General features: G+C 44.4%; 1 protein-coding gene across 1 annotated transcript in view; it reads right to left on the minus strand.

The window, feature by feature from the left end:
* Positions 1-3,244: 3,244 nt before the first annotated feature.
* The window catches only part of LOC144157921 (uncharacterized), a 43,426-nt gene continuing 28,294 nt past the window's right edge, over positions 3,245-18,376 (minus strand). Inside the window, exons 3-9 of the mRNA XM_077688636.1 lie at positions 13,731-13,841; positions 11,546-11,752; positions 10,135-10,584; positions 8,132-8,428; positions 6,328-6,651; positions 4,846-5,178; positions 3,245-4,441 (exon numbers count right to left, since the gene is read on the minus strand). Coding sequence (XP_077544762.1) covers positions 4,434-4,441; positions 4,846-5,178; positions 6,328-6,651; positions 8,132-8,428; positions 10,135-10,584; positions 11,546-11,752; positions 13,731-13,841 — 1,730 coding nt within the window. The 3' untranslated portion in view covers positions 3,245-4,433. The remainder of the gene's footprint in view (positions 4,442-4,845; positions 5,179-6,327; positions 6,652-8,131; positions 8,429-10,134; positions 10,585-11,545; positions 11,753-13,730; positions 13,842-18,376) is intronic.

Consider the following 18,376-nt stretch of genomic DNA (forward strand, 5'->3'; position numbering starts at 1 on the left):
ACCGTAACATCATTGCATGTGTAACCATATTATTCTTGTTGTTTTACGGACATTGAGCAGCTGTGTATCCAGGTACTTCATATTTGATCCCAGTTAAACAGCAGAAAGTAACAAGGAAATAAAGCAATCAGTAAAAAAAGATGGTTGGCCTTGTTTTTCCTCTGTCGTTTTGTCTTTTTCTACCTTCCCTTGAGAAATTGTTTCACCGATAGTGTAATAAAAAGTTAAAAATATGCTAAATAGATTGAGAAGCCTTATCCTGCAAAATTCAAACATTCCAAAAAAAATGCTCAAAACGAAGTTTCTCGTCATTTCATAAATAAGAACCCAAGTTGCGTAGAAAAACAAATAATCTGCTCCTGAACCAAAGCAGTCATTGAGCAATAAGACGATCACTATCAGAATGAGCACAAACATTTGTAAGAGCCCAACCCCTCTTCATTTCCGCAGGCGGGCTGGTGGGGTAGTCTTGGTCCAGTGTAGTGCGTCCCTATGGCTGTTGCTGACCATCTAGGCCCGTATCACCAGGTTAAGATGGGAGCCGGCTTCAGTGCTGCCGCCCACTTTGAAGGGAAGGGCTGGAGATTTGGAGGGACGACAAGTGCGTTGCAGCGTTCCCATACAATGTTAGATTACTTCGTTCGGGCAAAATTTGATTTCTGGTGAATGAGAGGTTGGGGATATGAATATTCCAAGGGGTGTTGTGAGGGAAGATGCGTGTTTGAAGTTTGAGGAGAAAGATTTGGTCAGCCTTTGTTACTGAGGTTTACTCTGAGGCGGCGAGGTAGTCTCTAGTTTGTGAGAATATTGTTGCAGATGAAAAGGGGGTTAGATAACGATGACCCAGTGTATCACTTTTTTGGGTAGCGTAGTGCGACGCTTCAGTGCCGGCCAACTCACAGTCACCGACGGAGTTAGCACTGCTTCGGGGGGTGAGTGAAGTGTGCTATAATGCGCAGGACGGGCAGAGGAAGTACATCCTGTTACCCGCCTCGGTGGCTCAGTGGCTAAGGCGTTGTGCTGCTGAGCACGAAGTTGCGGGTTCCATTCCCGGGCGCTGCGGCTGCTTTTCTGATGGAGGCGAAAAGCAAAAACGCCCGTGTGGTCGAGATTTCGGGGCACGTTAAAGATCCCCAGGTGGTCAAAATTAATCCGGAGCCCCCCCACCCCGGTGCGCCTCAACTCCTGCGGGGCGTCGGCGCGTTAAACGCTACAATCAATCATTCAAGTACACACTGTTGTTAATGTCGACCGGCTTCCTCCGAATCCGTGATTATTGCAAAGTAGTCCTGACGAGTGCCGGCAACTGCGAATGCATGGCCATTTCTTCAGTTTCAGTTTGTGTGGCGGTCCGCGTGGAGGAAGTGGCTGTGAGGCTTTATTGACTTCCTACAGCGCGGCGGCATGGGTCGAGCTGGCGAGGTCGCACGGGCAAACAGAACCTCAGACACCCCATTGGGGGTGGGTTGTCATCGCCGCCAAAAAGACTGCCAGAAACTCGCTGCAGATTCACAAATTACCGTCCTCCTGCCACTTCGCAAGCCCACTTCCAACTCCCACATACCCACTCGGGGAATCGACACGTGGCAATGACCGGTGCGAATTCCTAATGTTGGCGAGATCAACTGTAATTACCAACCCACACATGCTTTTGAAGGTCATACTAACGAGTTTCAATTGTTCTCCGAACTGTTTCACTTTGGAGGCGGCACAGGTCACATTCCCTCTCTATTACCAGCGCAGAGAATTCCCCTCACGGTGCCGGAACTATATGTATCGCTCGGAACTGAACAAAGGGAGATATATCCTTATTTCATAGTCGCGATCTTTTTTCATTGGAGTAATCCGCGGTATAATAGCATGGGTGTTGTAAGTTCAGGAATAAAGCCCGATCTTTGCAGGATTCTGCACTACCGAAACCATGAATAAACACCCATATCCAACAACAATATGCGCCGTTCTACGCTGTGCGAATTGATGACGAAAGCGCTGTCACAAAATTTTGAACGAAGGAACGCAATAATTTACTGTGAAAAACATAATTACGAAACGTAACTGAAACCCCCTATAATGTATTAGTCGCTCTAGCGGCCAATCGCCAAGTTACCGTACAATTTGTGCGGAAGGAATTGATAAAGCAAGATTTAAAGCCGTTTTTAATCACTATACTTCTCCCGGAGGTGCCCTTGTATTGACCGCAGACGGGATTTCGTGAACCAGCTATTTATAAGAAGTAAATAAAGCTTGGCGTAATAGTAGGGACAGTTAAGATGCCAGTTGTCATGTAATTGTTGCTGAAATGCTCGGATAAAGCAAACCCGCCGCGGTGGCTCAGTGGCTAAGGCGTTGCGCTGCTGAGCACGAGGTCGCGGATTCGATTCCCGGCCGCGGCGGCCGCTTTTCTGATGGAGGCGAAAAGCAAAAACGCCCGTCTGTACGAGATTTCGGCGCACGTTAAAGATCCCCAGGTGGTCAAAATTAATCCGGAGTCCTCCACTACGGCGCGCCTCATCGCCTGCGTTGCGTCGGCGCGTTAAACCCCCACAATCAAATCAAAATCAAATCGGATAAAGCAAGAGTTACAGCCATTTTCTGCTTAACATTCGCAGTAAATATGACACGGGAGAAACGTATTTCTTTTCGTGCATATCAATAATGCACGAAACCCTTGCGATATAACGCTTCACGTTAAAAACAATTACCCCACCTTCCCGCGAGGGGAACCCTGTGGAGATGCGACGCATCTTGGGGGTTCACTTGGTGTTTCAGTTGGGTTGATTCTCTAATTGCGTGAAACGTGTGAGGAACGCGTATGATGTATTCTTTATTTCTTTGGCCGGTGCTGGAACGACCGCGGCTATGACGCAACGTGGTGCGGCTATGACGCGACACAATCCAACCAAACCCACTTTAATCCAATCCAATCCAAATTCAATCCAAGCCAAGCCAAGCCAAGCCAAGCCAAGCCAACCCAATCGAATCCAATCCAATGCCCCTCGCGAGAGAGTGTTCGCTATCGGAGAGGAGAGGGGGTGAGCGGCGGAGAGCGCAGCTCGCGTGGCGAGGAGAATGGGGGAAGGGTGTGGACGGACAACAACAACGCCGTATGGAGAGACAAGGCGAGTGAATGAGATGCAGTCGCATCTAAAACCTTCCACGTATAACCAGCTGCAGATGTAGCTCCTGTCTATGGCACCAGACATCAAAACTGCTTATCAAATTACATTATTTATTGCGTATAAAATACAACACACACTACCTTCTTGCCTGAATATTAACTGTTATTGTGCTCAGGCTTCAACTGTCGTCCTTCAGGTAGGTCAGAGGAATAGGAAGGCACATTCAGCTCGAAAAAAGCTGTGGCTAAGATGAGTGGTACAATTAGCGTCAAATGCAGGAACTAGGCCTTACTAATGTCGAACATTTGGCGCGAGTCAGGGAAAGAGTTTGCGCGTATTATGCCGGTAAACTAGTTAAATATAACTTTTTTTATTCCAGGAATTGTGTCCTAAATAGCTCGATTTACTCTACCTTCAGGATGAAACATTAAAAACAAAGGAGGTCATTTTCTGTCAGCTTTAACTACCGTTTATGCTGCCCTATGCGGTTGGTCTGGCGATATAATCATTCCCAAGTAAACATAAAAACGCGGATGTATGACCGCATGGTTAATGTTGGAAATATAAACATAATACTGGGCTCTCACGCTGAGCCCGAACATAAATCAATAGAAAATCTCAAGTAACTGCAACGTACGCGTAACCTTAGAAACCAATATGCGTTAACTATGATGGATGAGTGTACATGAGGCGACCAATCATTGAATCCTGTTCTCGAATCCGCATTCTAAATCTCCCTGTCACTTTCTCTGGTAAGTTCTTCTGGGGTTGATTCGGTTTTCTATCAGAAATTCAAACAGTTAAAACCACATAAATATGTATAAATCACATCTAGTTACAATAAGCGGTTTTGGCTTCTTGCTGGGCTTCACTCAAACAAAGCAAAACAAAAATACCCAACCGCAAAAAGAGATGCAGTTTTTCGATTTCAGTAAACCATCTAAGATAAAAACGACTCCTCAAAAGTTTAAGATATATCAAACCGCTTTCCCTGAGACGCATAGGGACCTCCTTTCCCTTTTTTACAAAGTGTTTGAAGGTCAGGTTATGTTGTGCGTATGTCTTTCCACGGGGGGTTGTTTCCAGAGTTCGTCAGCTCTCATTGTGTGGGCATCTCGACGCATCCGTGGCGAGGTACGTTTTGTGTTCCGCTCGCTTGTCGCCGTCTGAAACTCTTTGCTGATGAGATTCCTGCCTGCTGCACTTGAACCACAGTACAACGCATGTCGACACCAGGCACAGGGAAGCCAACACCACGACGCCTGCGAGGATCGCCGCCGTGGATGTCCAGGACATCCCGACGCCGTATGCTGGTCATAAATCTGCGCATAAGATAAGGAGAAAACAGAACAAAAGTAAAAATTATATGTCGCGAAGCGACAACCGTAGCTGTAAATATTTCGTCGCCTAGACCCTTCCTTTGTTTCTTTTCGTACTGTTCCTTTCCTCACCCTTTCTTTCGTAGTGCCGGTGGTGATATATGTAGGCTGTATAACCTGGACATATGTAACCGAGACATATATGTACTATCATATTTTAAACTGTCACAACATTCCCTTCAACGTTTTTGCGCGGATTGTGCAATTTGTATTTGGGATTGTAAGAAATAATAAACCATTTTTTAATCGCCTTCTAGTTTGATATGCCCGGTATCAACTGTATTCCTCACAGCAATTTATGACATTTGGAAGGCTTGTTACTCCGCTATGCACGATGTCCTTCTCACCGTTGCTTCCTCTCAGCGTTTGTGCTGGAGCCAATGTCCTGACGTAGGTGGTGAACAGGGCCGTTTCCGGTTCCATCCGGGCAACAACAAGGTATTCGGTGGCCGGCTTGAGGCCCGTAAGGAAGTGCGGCTCGCTGGATTCGGCTGTGGTCCAGAATCCTCGCTCAGACCGGTTTCCGGCTCCCACTTCGAACAGCTCAACACGGAGGCGTGATTCCGGAGCCACTCTAGCGTCGCCCCTGGAATGTGCACTCCGTGTGGAGGTGCACCTGAGGGAAAATGAGCTGTCCGTGTAGTTGCCCACTCTGCAGTTCAGCCTGAGGGCGGAGTGACCTGTACTCAAGGTAACAAAAAAAAAGTAGGGATGGGGGGCGGGGCAAGTCGAGTTATTTGTGAAAAATGCTATACGGATGAGAGAATATGTCGAAAGCATTAGGTACAACTAATTCTTATTACCCTCGCTGCCACAGTAATCCAGAACGCTTAGGCTGCACTATTTATCCTACAATCAGTGACAAAACGTGCGTCCATAAAGATAGGTGCGCTGTAGTGAGTGCTATAGGATAAAGCTTGAAGCTTTATTTTCCGCTTCACAATTCGGTAAGCGTTACTGTGGTCACAAAATATATGCTTGAAAGATGTAAATCTTTAATGACGTAATACGTATTCAAATTTTCCGTACCATTGCCACGCATGCGTGCACACAGACAAATGCACTAAAAACAGACATACAGGCGCCATCATAAGTAATCGGAACAAGGAGTAGTGAATATCGCAAAGTATTTGTCTTACTGGATTTACGAGCACCATTACCGGTTTACAGGAAGATTTTCTATTAGGGAGGACTTCCTTGAGCGCAGACTATTGAAGCTAGGCAGTTTCTGAAAGAATAAATTCCTGTAAGTTTGCGATAGCATCTTCTAATTAATTTTGACGGCCCCTGTACACAGGCATACATGCTCACCCGCACGTCATGTGCGGAGGCGGACACGTACATGCCTGCACACGCATGCGCACACCCAGAGGAGGAGAAAGTAATTGCAATAAAACGAACATTAGCGTCGAGAATGTCCCGGGCCAGGTTCACCAACACCAACTACACACTCACACTCACACATCCACATACACACCAGTGCACGCACGCAGACACTACCTTCCGCGAGCGCTCACAGGCATCGAGTCCGCGTGGCTACTCTCAAAGACAGTAAATAAAAAAATTAAACAAAGTAAGGTAAAGCCAAACGGTAAATAACGTATCGTATGTAAATAAGTATTGTAAATAAAGGAATATTACATTATTTTCTAGCACGCAGGCTCAGCATCGTAGGTTATTATGGCTTATTTAGCACTAATTCGTGACCAGTGCTAAACCCTTCAGGAAGTACTCTGAGTGGATCATTTATTAAGCCGACCATAAAAAGCGACTGCAGCTCACAATGTGACTGCTATTCGCTGGTCCAAAGACTTGAAACGAGCCCTTACGCCTAAGCGTGAATCTGTATCGGCACGGCTCCCGCTGCGTGCCGACGTCGTTCTTGGCCCAGCAGTACAGCGTGGCGTGGAAGAGGAAGGTGTCGACCAGAACCTCCAGCCGGCTCGAGCTGACCTCTTGCGCGTGGTCGTCCTCCGCACTCTCGCCACTGCCCGCCCTCCACGAGCGTCGCCTGTGGCCGGCATCGTCCTCGGCAACCCACAAGTAGCGCAGCCCGTCATCCGGATCCGCTTTCACGTCACAGCTCACATTCACGGTCTCGTTGGTACGTGCCTCTAACATCCGCACCTGAGTTGCCCGGCACCTTGGCCTGTCTGCAAGGAAATGCGGCGTGTCATCAGGTAAAAGCACTTGCAGTGGATATGGCCTTATCCCTGCTTGGAACCGTAGCAACGCGACAGCTTTACAGTGGGGATGAAATTCCTAAGGGTGGAGCCACGAACTACAGTTAAATTTCTTTTTTTTTTACATGTCCTCGCTACCCCTACTGTGCCAGTAACAGCAAACTCTGCCGTGCTTGAAACCGTATCAACGAGAAAAACTTATAGTGAGGAAGAAATCGCTTAGCATTGAGCAACGAGTTACTGAAAAATTATTTTTTACGCGTCATCGGTACCCCTAGTGTGTCATTACAACAACCCCAAACATTTATATCGTATCTGGGCATGTTGAACTTACTCAACTGGTCACAACCATCTCCTTACAAAGCTAGTGCACCAAACACTTCTGACGAAAGCGGCCAGTGTGCCAGGAACAGTCTTCAAGTATTACAGAAAATTATAGCATTCGGCCTAAAATAAGGTCTCCATAAAGTAGTAAAATGGCGGGTCATTCACCCCCCCCCCCCACCCCTTCTGAGCGCACCCTTTGTGGCTCCCGAACGACTCCTTAAGGATCGCCGAAGGCAGGCAAGTCCCAGTATGAGAGTTAAATATTTTTTTGTGTTTCTACTTCGTGTTCTCTATTATACTTGTCACACAAATTTACTTGCAACACCGAAATATCATGTGTGCTTGAGATACGTAAGGCGTGTACGGAGTGGATTGCATGCATTTTTCTGTATTAGATTTCTTAGTCATGCCAATCTTTTCCATTGTCACATCGTGGCTCAGTTGTTGGGAAAACCGGGGGAAAGGGGGCACTTCGTTTGCTGTTATCGACATTCTCCATGAACAACTGCTTGTATGATGTTTGACACGGGGGCTTAATATGATGTTTACTTTCGTAACATCTCCCTTGTAATATTTTTTTGGTTGTCGAAATCAGCGAACAAACAAATATTTTTATCTCAGGGTGTCTTCCAAGCTTCTATCACGGTGCTTGTGCTATTCCTATCGGCGTAATCAGACGTCACGTGCTCAAGTGAACGCTTATGTTCTGTGAACAATCTTTGTTTGAACAAATCTTCACCTACCATTGCTCCCATTCGCCATACCCTCATGTCATGCCCGTTGACCGCCTGATAGAAAAATAAATTATTCCATAATTCTACTGCATTATTTCACTCCAATATTCGTACTAGTCGTTGCCATGTTCTACTTCGATTACTTCAGTTAACCTCCAGAAAACCAAGTGGGGTTAGGCTGTCCATGTTGTGTGGACAACTGGAATACGGTCAAGTAGAGGGAAGGCGGTTACACTACAAAAGGATGAGGTAACAAATTGCATAGCAAACAATGCGCCAGCAGAGGACAGGATGAGAGAGGCTAGATGTCCGTAGGGGAGGCCTTCGACCTAAGTCAAGATAAATGTGGTTTCGATGATGACGACATTGACCAGGACGACCAAACTCACGCCTGATCCTGAGTTCAAAGGGTGCGCTCTCTGCCACCTCGCCATCGGCGCTTGTTGACCTGCACGTGTAGCGGCCCGCGTTGCTGAGCGCCACGTTCTGTATCACCAGGAACCGGGAGGAGAAGAGCAGCCCTGGTGTTTTGTCCCCCGTCTTCAGTTCTCGCCCGTCTTGGCGCCAGCTGATCTCAGTGACCGGGGAGGCAGCCAGGACGGAGCACTCCATGTACACGTCGTCGCCTTCGTTGATGTTACTCCCGTTGAGACGGCTGCCTAGGAGAACGTTCACTTCCATCCTCTCTGCGTGACAGTACGTGAAAACAGTGAAAAGGCCAGCTAGCTAAAATGCCTTTCCAAAAAAGCCAATTTCTTCATAGAAAGATGGTTAAAAGGCGAAGCTTTCACCCAGGCAACCAGAGTTAAAATCAAGGTAGAGTCCATTATCCCGGCAACCATGAAATATACCACGAGGAATTTCTCACGCCAGTCGCCTCTAATTCGCTAAGCACGCCGCCAGGAGATTTTATGGGACAAAAACTTCCTAAAAAACTCGTTATGAATGCTCCTGTGGCGCTGCGTTACCGCACTTGATGTTAAAAGAGAAGGCTTAGGTTCTACTCTGGCATGGCCGAAGATTTTTTTTTTTTTTTCGAAGTTACCTTGCATGGTGATTTTGTGAATGATTTCTAATCCGGGTTAATTGCATGTCAGAACATCGACGCAAAATACTTCAAGCATAGGTTGGATTGGGATAAATATAGATTGTATTCTGTGCCGTTGGGCTGGGTTAGGCTAGGATTGTTGCTGTTGGGCTGTATTTGGGTAGGTTATGATAGGTTAGCTTGGGTTACGTACGGTTAGATTTTGTTAGGTGACGTTGTGAAATAATATTCAGCGAATTTAGGCCCGCCAGCTTTTATAAAAAATGCCGTGAGAATTTCTGGGAGGTAATTCTCACGGTTGCCGTGATATTGGACGCAGCCTAAAATCAAAGTACGAAATCCATGCTACTTTGACCGTGTCAGAACATCGCAATCGAATAGGCGTCGGCTTCATAACGTGATGGACCGGCGTTTGATTCCAACCACGGGAAGCGTTTTTATCTTAGGTTCTTGATGAACTTTCGCTTATCATCATCACAGTTTTGTGAAACCTATTGGGTAAAGTTGGCTTTCCTGCAGTGCGCTTTGGCGCGACATGGAACGCCATCAGTGAGGTATAGAGAGCTTCGCTTTAAAACGTCGGACACAAACGATAAACCATAATCACAACGCTTACTTACTGCAGCTTCGAAAAAAAAAAAACGTACCGTGCAGACTCAACTCATACTGTTGTATAAGAGCGATATAGTCTGTATCAAGCGCGTACTGTATTTATAGCAGCCCTAAAATACCTTGCAAAGGCTATGCAGAATATTTTAGTGAAATCAATACGAAGATTCTGCGACACATATATCTTTAAGACATTTCGGCTTCTTTCCGAACGAAACAGTGTACGTTTTGAACTCAATGAAGCTTTATATCTCATCAGAGCGGTACTCACCTACGGGGCAGAAAATTGGAGGCTCACTAATAGGGTTCAATTTAAATTGAGGGCGACTCAGTGCGCAATGGAACTGAAGATTATAGGTGTAACATTAAGGGACAAGAAGAGAGCAGCGTGGATCAGGGAGCGAAGGCGTGTTAAGGACATATTAGTAGAAATTAAGAAAAGAAATGGGCGTGGGCATGGCATGTAATGCGAAGGCAAGATAACCGTTGGTCATTGAGGGTAACAGAGTGGATCCCCAGAGAAGGCAAGCGTTGCAGTAGGCGGCAGAAAGTTAGATGGGCAGATGATATCAAGAAGTTTGCGGGGATAAATTGATCGCAGTTAGCACAGGACCGGGGGAATTGGAGAATAATGGGAGAGGCCTTTTCCCTGCAGTGGGCGTAGATAAACTGATGATGATAATGACGATGATGATGATGCCAGATTTACAGCTTTAAACGCAGTAGGAAACTTACGCGACAAGTCCATCTTCAGGAACTGACTGACAACTCCCCGGCTCTCGGGCAGCTTGCCGTTGGTTGCGCGGCATTCCAGCACCTTTCCCTCACGGATTGTGACCGGCAGAGAAAGCATGCTTGCGGTGACGTTTTCCTGAAAGGCAGTCTGGCTCAACGTCGGGTCCAGTGGTTGCCCGTCGAGAAACCACGTGATGTTGGCGGGTGGTCGACTTCCGCTCGCCTCGCACTCATAGTTTCGAGGCGCGTTGGAAGATGTTGATGTGTCCGCAGTTGCAGACGCCGCGTCTCTTTCAGCATCCCCGTCAATGGAGGATCCGCTTGATGCGAGTTGGTTGTTATCTGTGCGCTTGGAGCTACGTTCGATGTATGCGCCGGCAACTGGGGAGAATTTCGAAACCTCTGGCAGCTCTTGGTTCCAGCTCCAAATTGTGACAGATGCTGGTGGGACTGCAGAAAAGAACGGGAGGGATAGAGAAGGAGCTTAATTTTGGCGAAAAATATCACGTGCGCTTTCGTTCGAATCGCATACCTGAGCATCGGAAGCGAAAGACTGTCACTTGAAGATGCCGCTTACGCCATTCACAAGTAAATCTATAACTGGTAAGAAGATAAAGCTACAGAATAAAACCGGCGTTCGAGGCAGCTGTACGACTAAGTGTTTTAGGCAGTTTGGCTTTGATTTTCATAAAAGAGAACCCGCAAACTTGCAAACTTAAGCATTAAATAATACATGATGAAGAAGTTAGTCTCAAGAGTCTACCGGAGGCTGTTTCGGCAGCCAATATGTTTTTGGTAATGGATGGATGTTAAGCGCCAATTACGCGTTAAGACGTTGTGCAGGACGATGTGGTGTTTCATCGCTTCCAAAAGAGAGCAACAGCGGCAATAATTCATTTAGCTTCACTCATCTCTGGGTGAGTTTTCTCCCCGCTTTTATACCCACGAGTGTTGTGTAGGGATATGTATTCTGCATCAGAGGGCTTGGGGTAGTGTTCTTACTTCCGTAAAAAATTGTTTTTCTGCACTATAATCAGGTGACCATGCAAGGTGCAGGCAGTGTGTGAGGGTGTGCATTCGCACAATTGTAAAAGTACAATGAAGGCTTTGCGCGTCGCGTCGAGGTTTAAGGCAAGCAGATCATTTGAGTTGGAGCTTCCTTCTCCGGAGCACCATTGGTGACTCATTGAGTAAGGCAGACCAAATAAAACAGATAAAACTACTTAACTCTCGAAGCAAACTGTGACAAACCCTATTTACAGGACGCTCACGTAGTTGCTACAACGTAACTTGGTTAAAGCTTCCAGAAGGTGCATAGGTTACCATAGTCATGCTGCGAGGATATTCTTTGCTCAGCTCACAAACTTTTACTTTGGTTAGCGCCCACCCGGTGTTCTTCGCACGTACTTACGAAACACGTCAAGAAGCAGGGAAGTAGCTGCCGGAAGGGAAACGTTGCTGGTGGCCACACAGGTCAGGTTTGAACGGAGGTCCTTGCGAAACAGTGGGCCCAGTGTGACGAGGTTCGTCCGGCCACCTTGGGCGGTGGAAACTGTTTCATGGGATGTCCTCAGGGGCACACCGTCGTGGAACCACGTCAGCGTAACGTCGTGGTCACCTGGAAATGTTTAATTCTGGTCTTTTACTGTTGGGAAGTATCCTGCAATATATGTGTTTTACTGCTTGAGCCGCCAAGAAAAATTAAGTTGATGTCGATATTACGGCTACTTACCCCCAAAACAACAAATTTCTTGTCCATCTATCATTCCGGTCGACCATCTGTACTGATTGTTCAAATCTTTTTGAAACAAAAATCCCATTTAACGCATGTACTCTCCTCTGGCTTTAATGTAATAACAACGAAACATGACCAACTATTATTTATGCCATTTGTGGTAAATATTCCAAAAGACGTGCTTATTTAGTCTTCACGCGGGGTACGGGCAGGTTAGGAATACTGAAATACCTTTTTTTGCTGATTGTCATACGAAATTCTCATAAGTAAAAATTACTGGGCTAACTTCACGTGCTTCAGGCCAAGATATTCCAGCCGTTGTGAAAACGTGGTGAGCGACGGCCATCTAAGGAGCGAAATGTCTGCAAAATTTAACAAGTTGTGTATAGGAACCCCGTCGAAGTTCTTTAAACATTAATATACGTTTCCTGAATTGTCTACCTGGTGTAAAAACTTATTGAACAGTTTTATACCACGACTTATTTATGTAACTTCCTATTAGTTAAATGGAAAAAAATATCAACCCATTTACCTACAGCGTTTATGCAAGTTTTGTTTGAGCAAAAAAATCAAGTACGTAACCCTGCTGCTCAAAAAGAATTTTTCAAAATACGTTTGCGCGAGGAGCTTGAGGGGAACTTTGTACATACCAAATATTTTCTCTGGTACATTTGTGTGAGTTACCTTGGGATCAAAAGTTATTCACGTAAGTTCGCGGTTGAATAGGGAGTTATGAAAACACGAGCAAGCCGGGCATTATTCATTTGTTCTTATGTGGAGTGAAATTTACAAAAACCCATAACAGTGTTTTATACGTTTTGTGATTTAGCCTTGGCCACAAACTCGTATCACAAAACCAAACTTGCTTACGTGTTTTCCGGAAATTTACCAAAATGCATTGAAGCAGAACATTAATTTTCCGACGCCAGGAAGAAGGTATGTGAACATCTCGTACTTATCAGGTAAATATATTGTATTGTTATGGCAAAATCCAACGAAATATAACTGGCCTAACCAATGTAAATCGATACTTGAGAATTTACTTGAGACTATTCCTACCCTTCCGGGTGATATTAAAAAAAAAACACGTCCCTTTTAGTGATCCTGCCGGGCAGCAAACTTTTACGTCATTCGCTCCTGCTGTTGATGCTCGTCACTGATGAACTCATCCTTGACGATTAATCAATAAGGCATTCAGCGAAACGTTGATTTTAATAATGTAGATAAGAGCCAGATGTACCTTAATTCGGTGAGAATTTTTAGTGTCAAATATTTTTTCATGCTTTTAAATAAATATATACCGAATCAGAAAATACTCCTTTTTTTACCTTCAGTGATGAAATGATCCACACCTAAATGTGCGTCACCCTAATGCTGTTATGCGCGTTTAGAGACTGAGATATACAAGACGCTCGCGCTGCTGGAAACCGTTATGAAAGTGGGGACAACATACTAAGCTAAAATTTCACATTTTACGGCACACATTCAGAAAAGTATTATACGCTTTCCTTCTTTATCTTTGGCATAGAAGGATAGTAAAAAGGAGATGAATCAGCAGAAAAGTTTCCACCTACAGCGTCACCCGCACGCCGCTCGCGAGAACCAAAATCTGCGCTTTCTGCTGTTGAAGCTGCGGTCTTTTAGCTGCATTTGATTCCCGGGAATACACTGTGGATGCCCAACTCCTTATTCCATGAGGAATCTCATTTAGATATGCAACCGTACCGACTCGGCGTTTCTTACTACTGCAGTTCAAGTAGAAAATGTTTCTTCCATAAGGAAGTTTTCGTTAACGGTCATGAAATTACTCAAAACACGGTTTGATTTTCTATTTTCCTGCATCAAGAAACAATGTACTCACATGTTTGAATGTCGCAGCTCAGCTGCACTCTATCTCCTTCGGCGAAAGGACCGGCGACGTCTTTCAATGTGTTCTCAACGGAGTCTTTAATGACGGGAGGACATGGACGAGCTGTCGAAGAAGAGAGGAGAGGGTTTTTTTGTCATAAAAACTCCGAACGTTGCGTATTTCAAGGGTTTATAATGGGACGAAGTGCCTTTCCTTTACAGTGACAAGTTTAGAAGAAAAAAAAAACGCAACCATCTCGGGCTCAAATTTCAAACAAAGCTACGTCCAAATACAATAATAATTCTAGTAAGGTGAATACCCGCCGCGGTGGCTCAGTGGCTAAGGCGTTGCGCTGCTGAGCACAAGGTCGCGGGTTCGATTCCCGGCCGCGGCGGCCGCTTTTCTGATGGAGGCGAAAAGCAAAAACGCCCGTGTGTACGAGATTTCGGCGCACGATAAAGATCCCCAGGTGGTCAAAATTAATCCGGAGCCCTCCACTACGGCGCGCCTCATCGCCTGCGTTGCGTCGGCGCGTTAAACCCCACAATCAATCAATAGTAAGGTGAATACGGAAGGTAAACAAAAGACATAACTTGGTAGCCCAACGGGCACAAGGTAGCTGTCCGCAAATTCACAAGCAATGAAGGACTATGGCATGAGTGACTGAATGATTGCTGAATGTGATTGTGACTCGGTTTTGGAGGCGCAAAACAGCAGAATGATGCAAAAAGCTGCCTGGAGACCAGCTTGGAAGCACAAATTAAAGAAAGAAGCTTTAGGTGACCCCACCTTCGAACCCTTTCCGGTTATATGCTTTCCGATTATATGCTGGTGCGAGTATGTGGCTCGAGTTACCTCCGCTAATTGAAAAGAAAATACTGACAGCCAATTGCCCTCGAGTAATACGCCCTAGGTACTCTACTGAGAGTTTCAGCTGTTTTTACGGGATTTTATTAGTACTTTCCGAGCTTCTGCAGATTGTATTGTGTATTTATTTTTTTATATTTATACCTTCAATCACAAATTGCTTGGAATTTTTTTTATTACTTTGTTTTTATCTACTCTTGACCGTCTTACTCGAGCCATTCCGCAATTACCTTTGTAAAAAGTAAACACTTTGCGTCAATGGTAAATACATCTTTTTATCATGTTTTGGCATATACGGATGCACATAATTGATAAACGATAAAAATAAGACGATGAACGATAAGAATAAGTCCATAAAATAATTTCAGACAAAAGTTAACCCATAATAAATCACCCGCTCCCAACGTGCAGCATTCATACGCGCTAAAACACTCTGAAGAAATAAATGTGCTTAGCAACACCTGTACAAACTTGACTCTAAGTAATTTAAGAGTTGCTTACGCCTTGAGTTCGATCGTATTTTCGCCTGCTTCTACTTTATTGTGTTTTTATTGCCAAGTGCAAGTGAGATACCATTATCAGAATATTATCATCAATGCACTCATCTCCGCTATTGAAATATTGTGAAAATTTGCTAAACCGTTCGGTAAATTAAATCCGCATTGTTGACTGTCATCATCTCTACGTTACCAACAAGACCTAATAATGAATCGCCCGCATGTTTCACGTTCCGTCTGTAAATCACAAGTACTCAATAGGTTTATTCACTTGAACAAAAAAGGCTAGAAATTGTAGAATAAGGTTGACTGCACTGACCTCCGGAAGAAAATCCCACAGTGCCAAGTATACGGTACGTGATGCTTTGATACTTTGTACACAACCTTCAAAACTATTACTTCGTTTTCATATTTTCCACATATTACCTAAGTTTTCTTTAATTTCAGTCTATATTTTCTTCAAAAGACTCTTTAACCTGCAGACACTATTTTTGAACGAAGTAGCTCATAAAATCTGAACGCTGTATTCCGTCTACCAAAAAACAGGAGCCGGCACGTTTCACGGCAACTCTAATCTCGAGTCCTTTGGGCGGTTTATCATAGTCTAAGATGTTAAATCGATGAGGATGTCTTCATTACGACGTTAGGGGCGTCGTGTTAAGCTGTATCCAGTTACTGCTTTTTTTGACTGGTATGTCATCGGAAATTTTATTTCAGAGAGTGTTTGCTGAACCGCACTTCAAGGAACATTTTTGGAAGGTAAGGATGGCTGAAGAGATTATTTTGTCTTTTCGTAATGTAGATTTCAATGATGTAACGTCAAGGCGTCTCACTATCTCGCCGGCTCGCGTGTTCCAGTAACGGGAACCAAATATACCTCGCGTATATCCAACAGGTTTCTGCTCTTTTGGTCTAGCGAGAAAGATTGTGAAATCAGTAAAGGGTACCAATCCTCACAAAAAAACCAATTGGGCATATTGATGAAGTTAACATGCAGCGATTGCAAGTACAATTGTTCGGTTATTTGCCAAATAAATCAATAAACCAGCTCCTATACTGAATAAAAATCAAGAGACAGTTTCTACGCCTTCCTATCACAAGTATTTTTCTGCATGACCGGAGCCGAGCTATCAAACTCCTTATCGTGTCCAACCTCGGTGACTTTCCAGTAGACGACTCGCATTGTTAATCACGGGCCTTCTTTCACAGAACTTAGACATGTCATGCGAATCGAACGCACGGTGCCAACACCAATTATGTCTTTTTTTCAGTCGTTCGAATAATAATTTATCGACTTTGATACTGGCGATAATGTGCTGCGTTCCCTACAAACTAAAATTTTTGTTGCATTCAGGGCACCCATTTTGTCCAAGTGTTGGCACAGGTTACATGTGAGATGGAATTGTAGTGTTCTTTGCATGTTCCCTTAAAGCCACTGTAAAAACTACTCCCTTAACCTCGCTGTTTTATTCCCAGAAGCATTTTGTTTATTAACCGATGGCCCTTTGGTTGCACCGTTTTTGAAAATTTAGGTTTTCGTCTTCAAATGATTACCAAGTCATAGTATCAGCCGTCTGAACTTGAGCGCAAGCATCACAAATTATTTTAGATAACAGGAAAAGCGGATGAAAGAGTGGTGACTGACAATCCACTCCTCGCACTGCCTTTTTGACATAGAGGTCGTTAAGTGCTATTAAACGTCACACAGATAACCAACCGCCAGTCTATTTGACCGTAGAAAGGGAGCGGTTCATTTTACCGCGCCGGTGGAATGCCAGGTTAGAGAAAACACACTAATTTAAGTTTAAATTGAGAACTAAAAGACTTAGAAATAACACACACGTTGTCTCAGTTTTTTAAGAGCCTCGGTGTACTCTTTGAAGAATAGATTTCTTTGACTAATGATATCGAAGCTGTAGTGAATACGCTTGCCAATATAGTGGGCATTTTATCTAGACTACACTTCTTCCTACCAGAGATCATAAAGCAGATAATTTACAATTATCATTTCTTGTCAAAACGCAGTTACTGTTAACTGGTGTGGGGAACAACGAAAAAAACTATTATAATGAAAGTGCACATGGTGCAAAGGAAAACAGTGAGGAAGATCAGAAATTGTTGCTGCGACAACCAGACAGAGCCAATTTTGGGCGTTTAAATTGGCATCCTGTACACGGATTTTCACCTCATAAGAAGCTCTCAGAGCGGTGTAAAATACAATGACGCATTTGGGACGCAGTTGTCCGAGCTTACACCAAAGAAAAAGCGTTCGCGCCTTACGTGTAAACGAGTGGTGAAAAATGCCATGAACGCGAACAACTATGGTCTTCAGATGCTGCCATATTATTTGCCTGTCCTACTGAAGACTGCGGTGACTTCTTTATTGCCGAAATGATATGTCATGCGCTCTATGCTTGCGGTGTCGCTCTGATATTTATTTAGTGCCGTAATGATGTGTTACCCGTTCTTGGTGTTTCCAGTTCCGCCCTAATTTTTTGTAGAGTACCGATATTGCAGCGGCATTTTTTCTGTGGAAATTTGTGTTTCATGTAACAGCATTATTGTGTTCACAGTGCCTACATTTTACTGTCTTCTTATGTAAATTTTCGTTTACATGTTTCCTTTTTTTATCTTGGTGAATGCGGCGCAACTTGCAGACTGATCCTTTCTGCTATACCACTTATGCTTTTTCATACATGCTGCTTGTTTTCAAACGCACTTGCCTGAATATCATGTAACGGGGATAGTCATTATCAAGCTTTAAAAGGGCTTTTCCTCTGTGGAGCCCTCAGTGTCTTTTCGATGCTAAAAAACAAATGATTTGTTTTGATTTGATTTTATTTGAATCACTGTATTTTTGGTATTCCCGAAACGACGCCATGGCTGACGTTCGGTAGCACTATATCTGAAAGATTATCAATATTTGTTAGCTTTTTTTAGAACATTTTATAGGACCGGAGTGAAACTTAACCTCTTATAAAGGCTCGTTCTTTCAAACAAAACCATAATCTGCGTTACCTTCAAGGGTCCTGCAACCCATGAAAAAAAAGGCGGTTTGATTGGTTAGTGCAAAAGGATAAAGTCAAAAATGAACAAGGATTGCAGCCGAAAAAGTGCCTAAGCCTTTCGCAAATGAGTTGCGCAATGAAAGGCTGGATCCGTAAAGCAATTTCCCGGCATCTTCTGAAGTGCTGCTCTTGAAGGAGGCAGTACCTCAAGATGTGTCGAATCTGCTCCTTAATGTGACCAGAGATTTCCATCGGAGGGTACTCTTTGAGCAGTCCCGTTGATTGC

This window comes from Haemaphysalis longicornis, unplaced genomic scaffold (assembly GCF_048455015.1).
Source record: "Haemaphysalis longicornis isolate Haplotype H1 unplaced genomic scaffold, Haemaphysalis longicornis Haplotype H1 scaffold_10, whole genome shotgun sequence".
In the NCBI taxonomy this organism is placed as follows: domain Eukaryota; kingdom Metazoa; phylum Arthropoda; class Arachnida; order Ixodida; family Ixodidae; genus Haemaphysalis; species Haemaphysalis longicornis.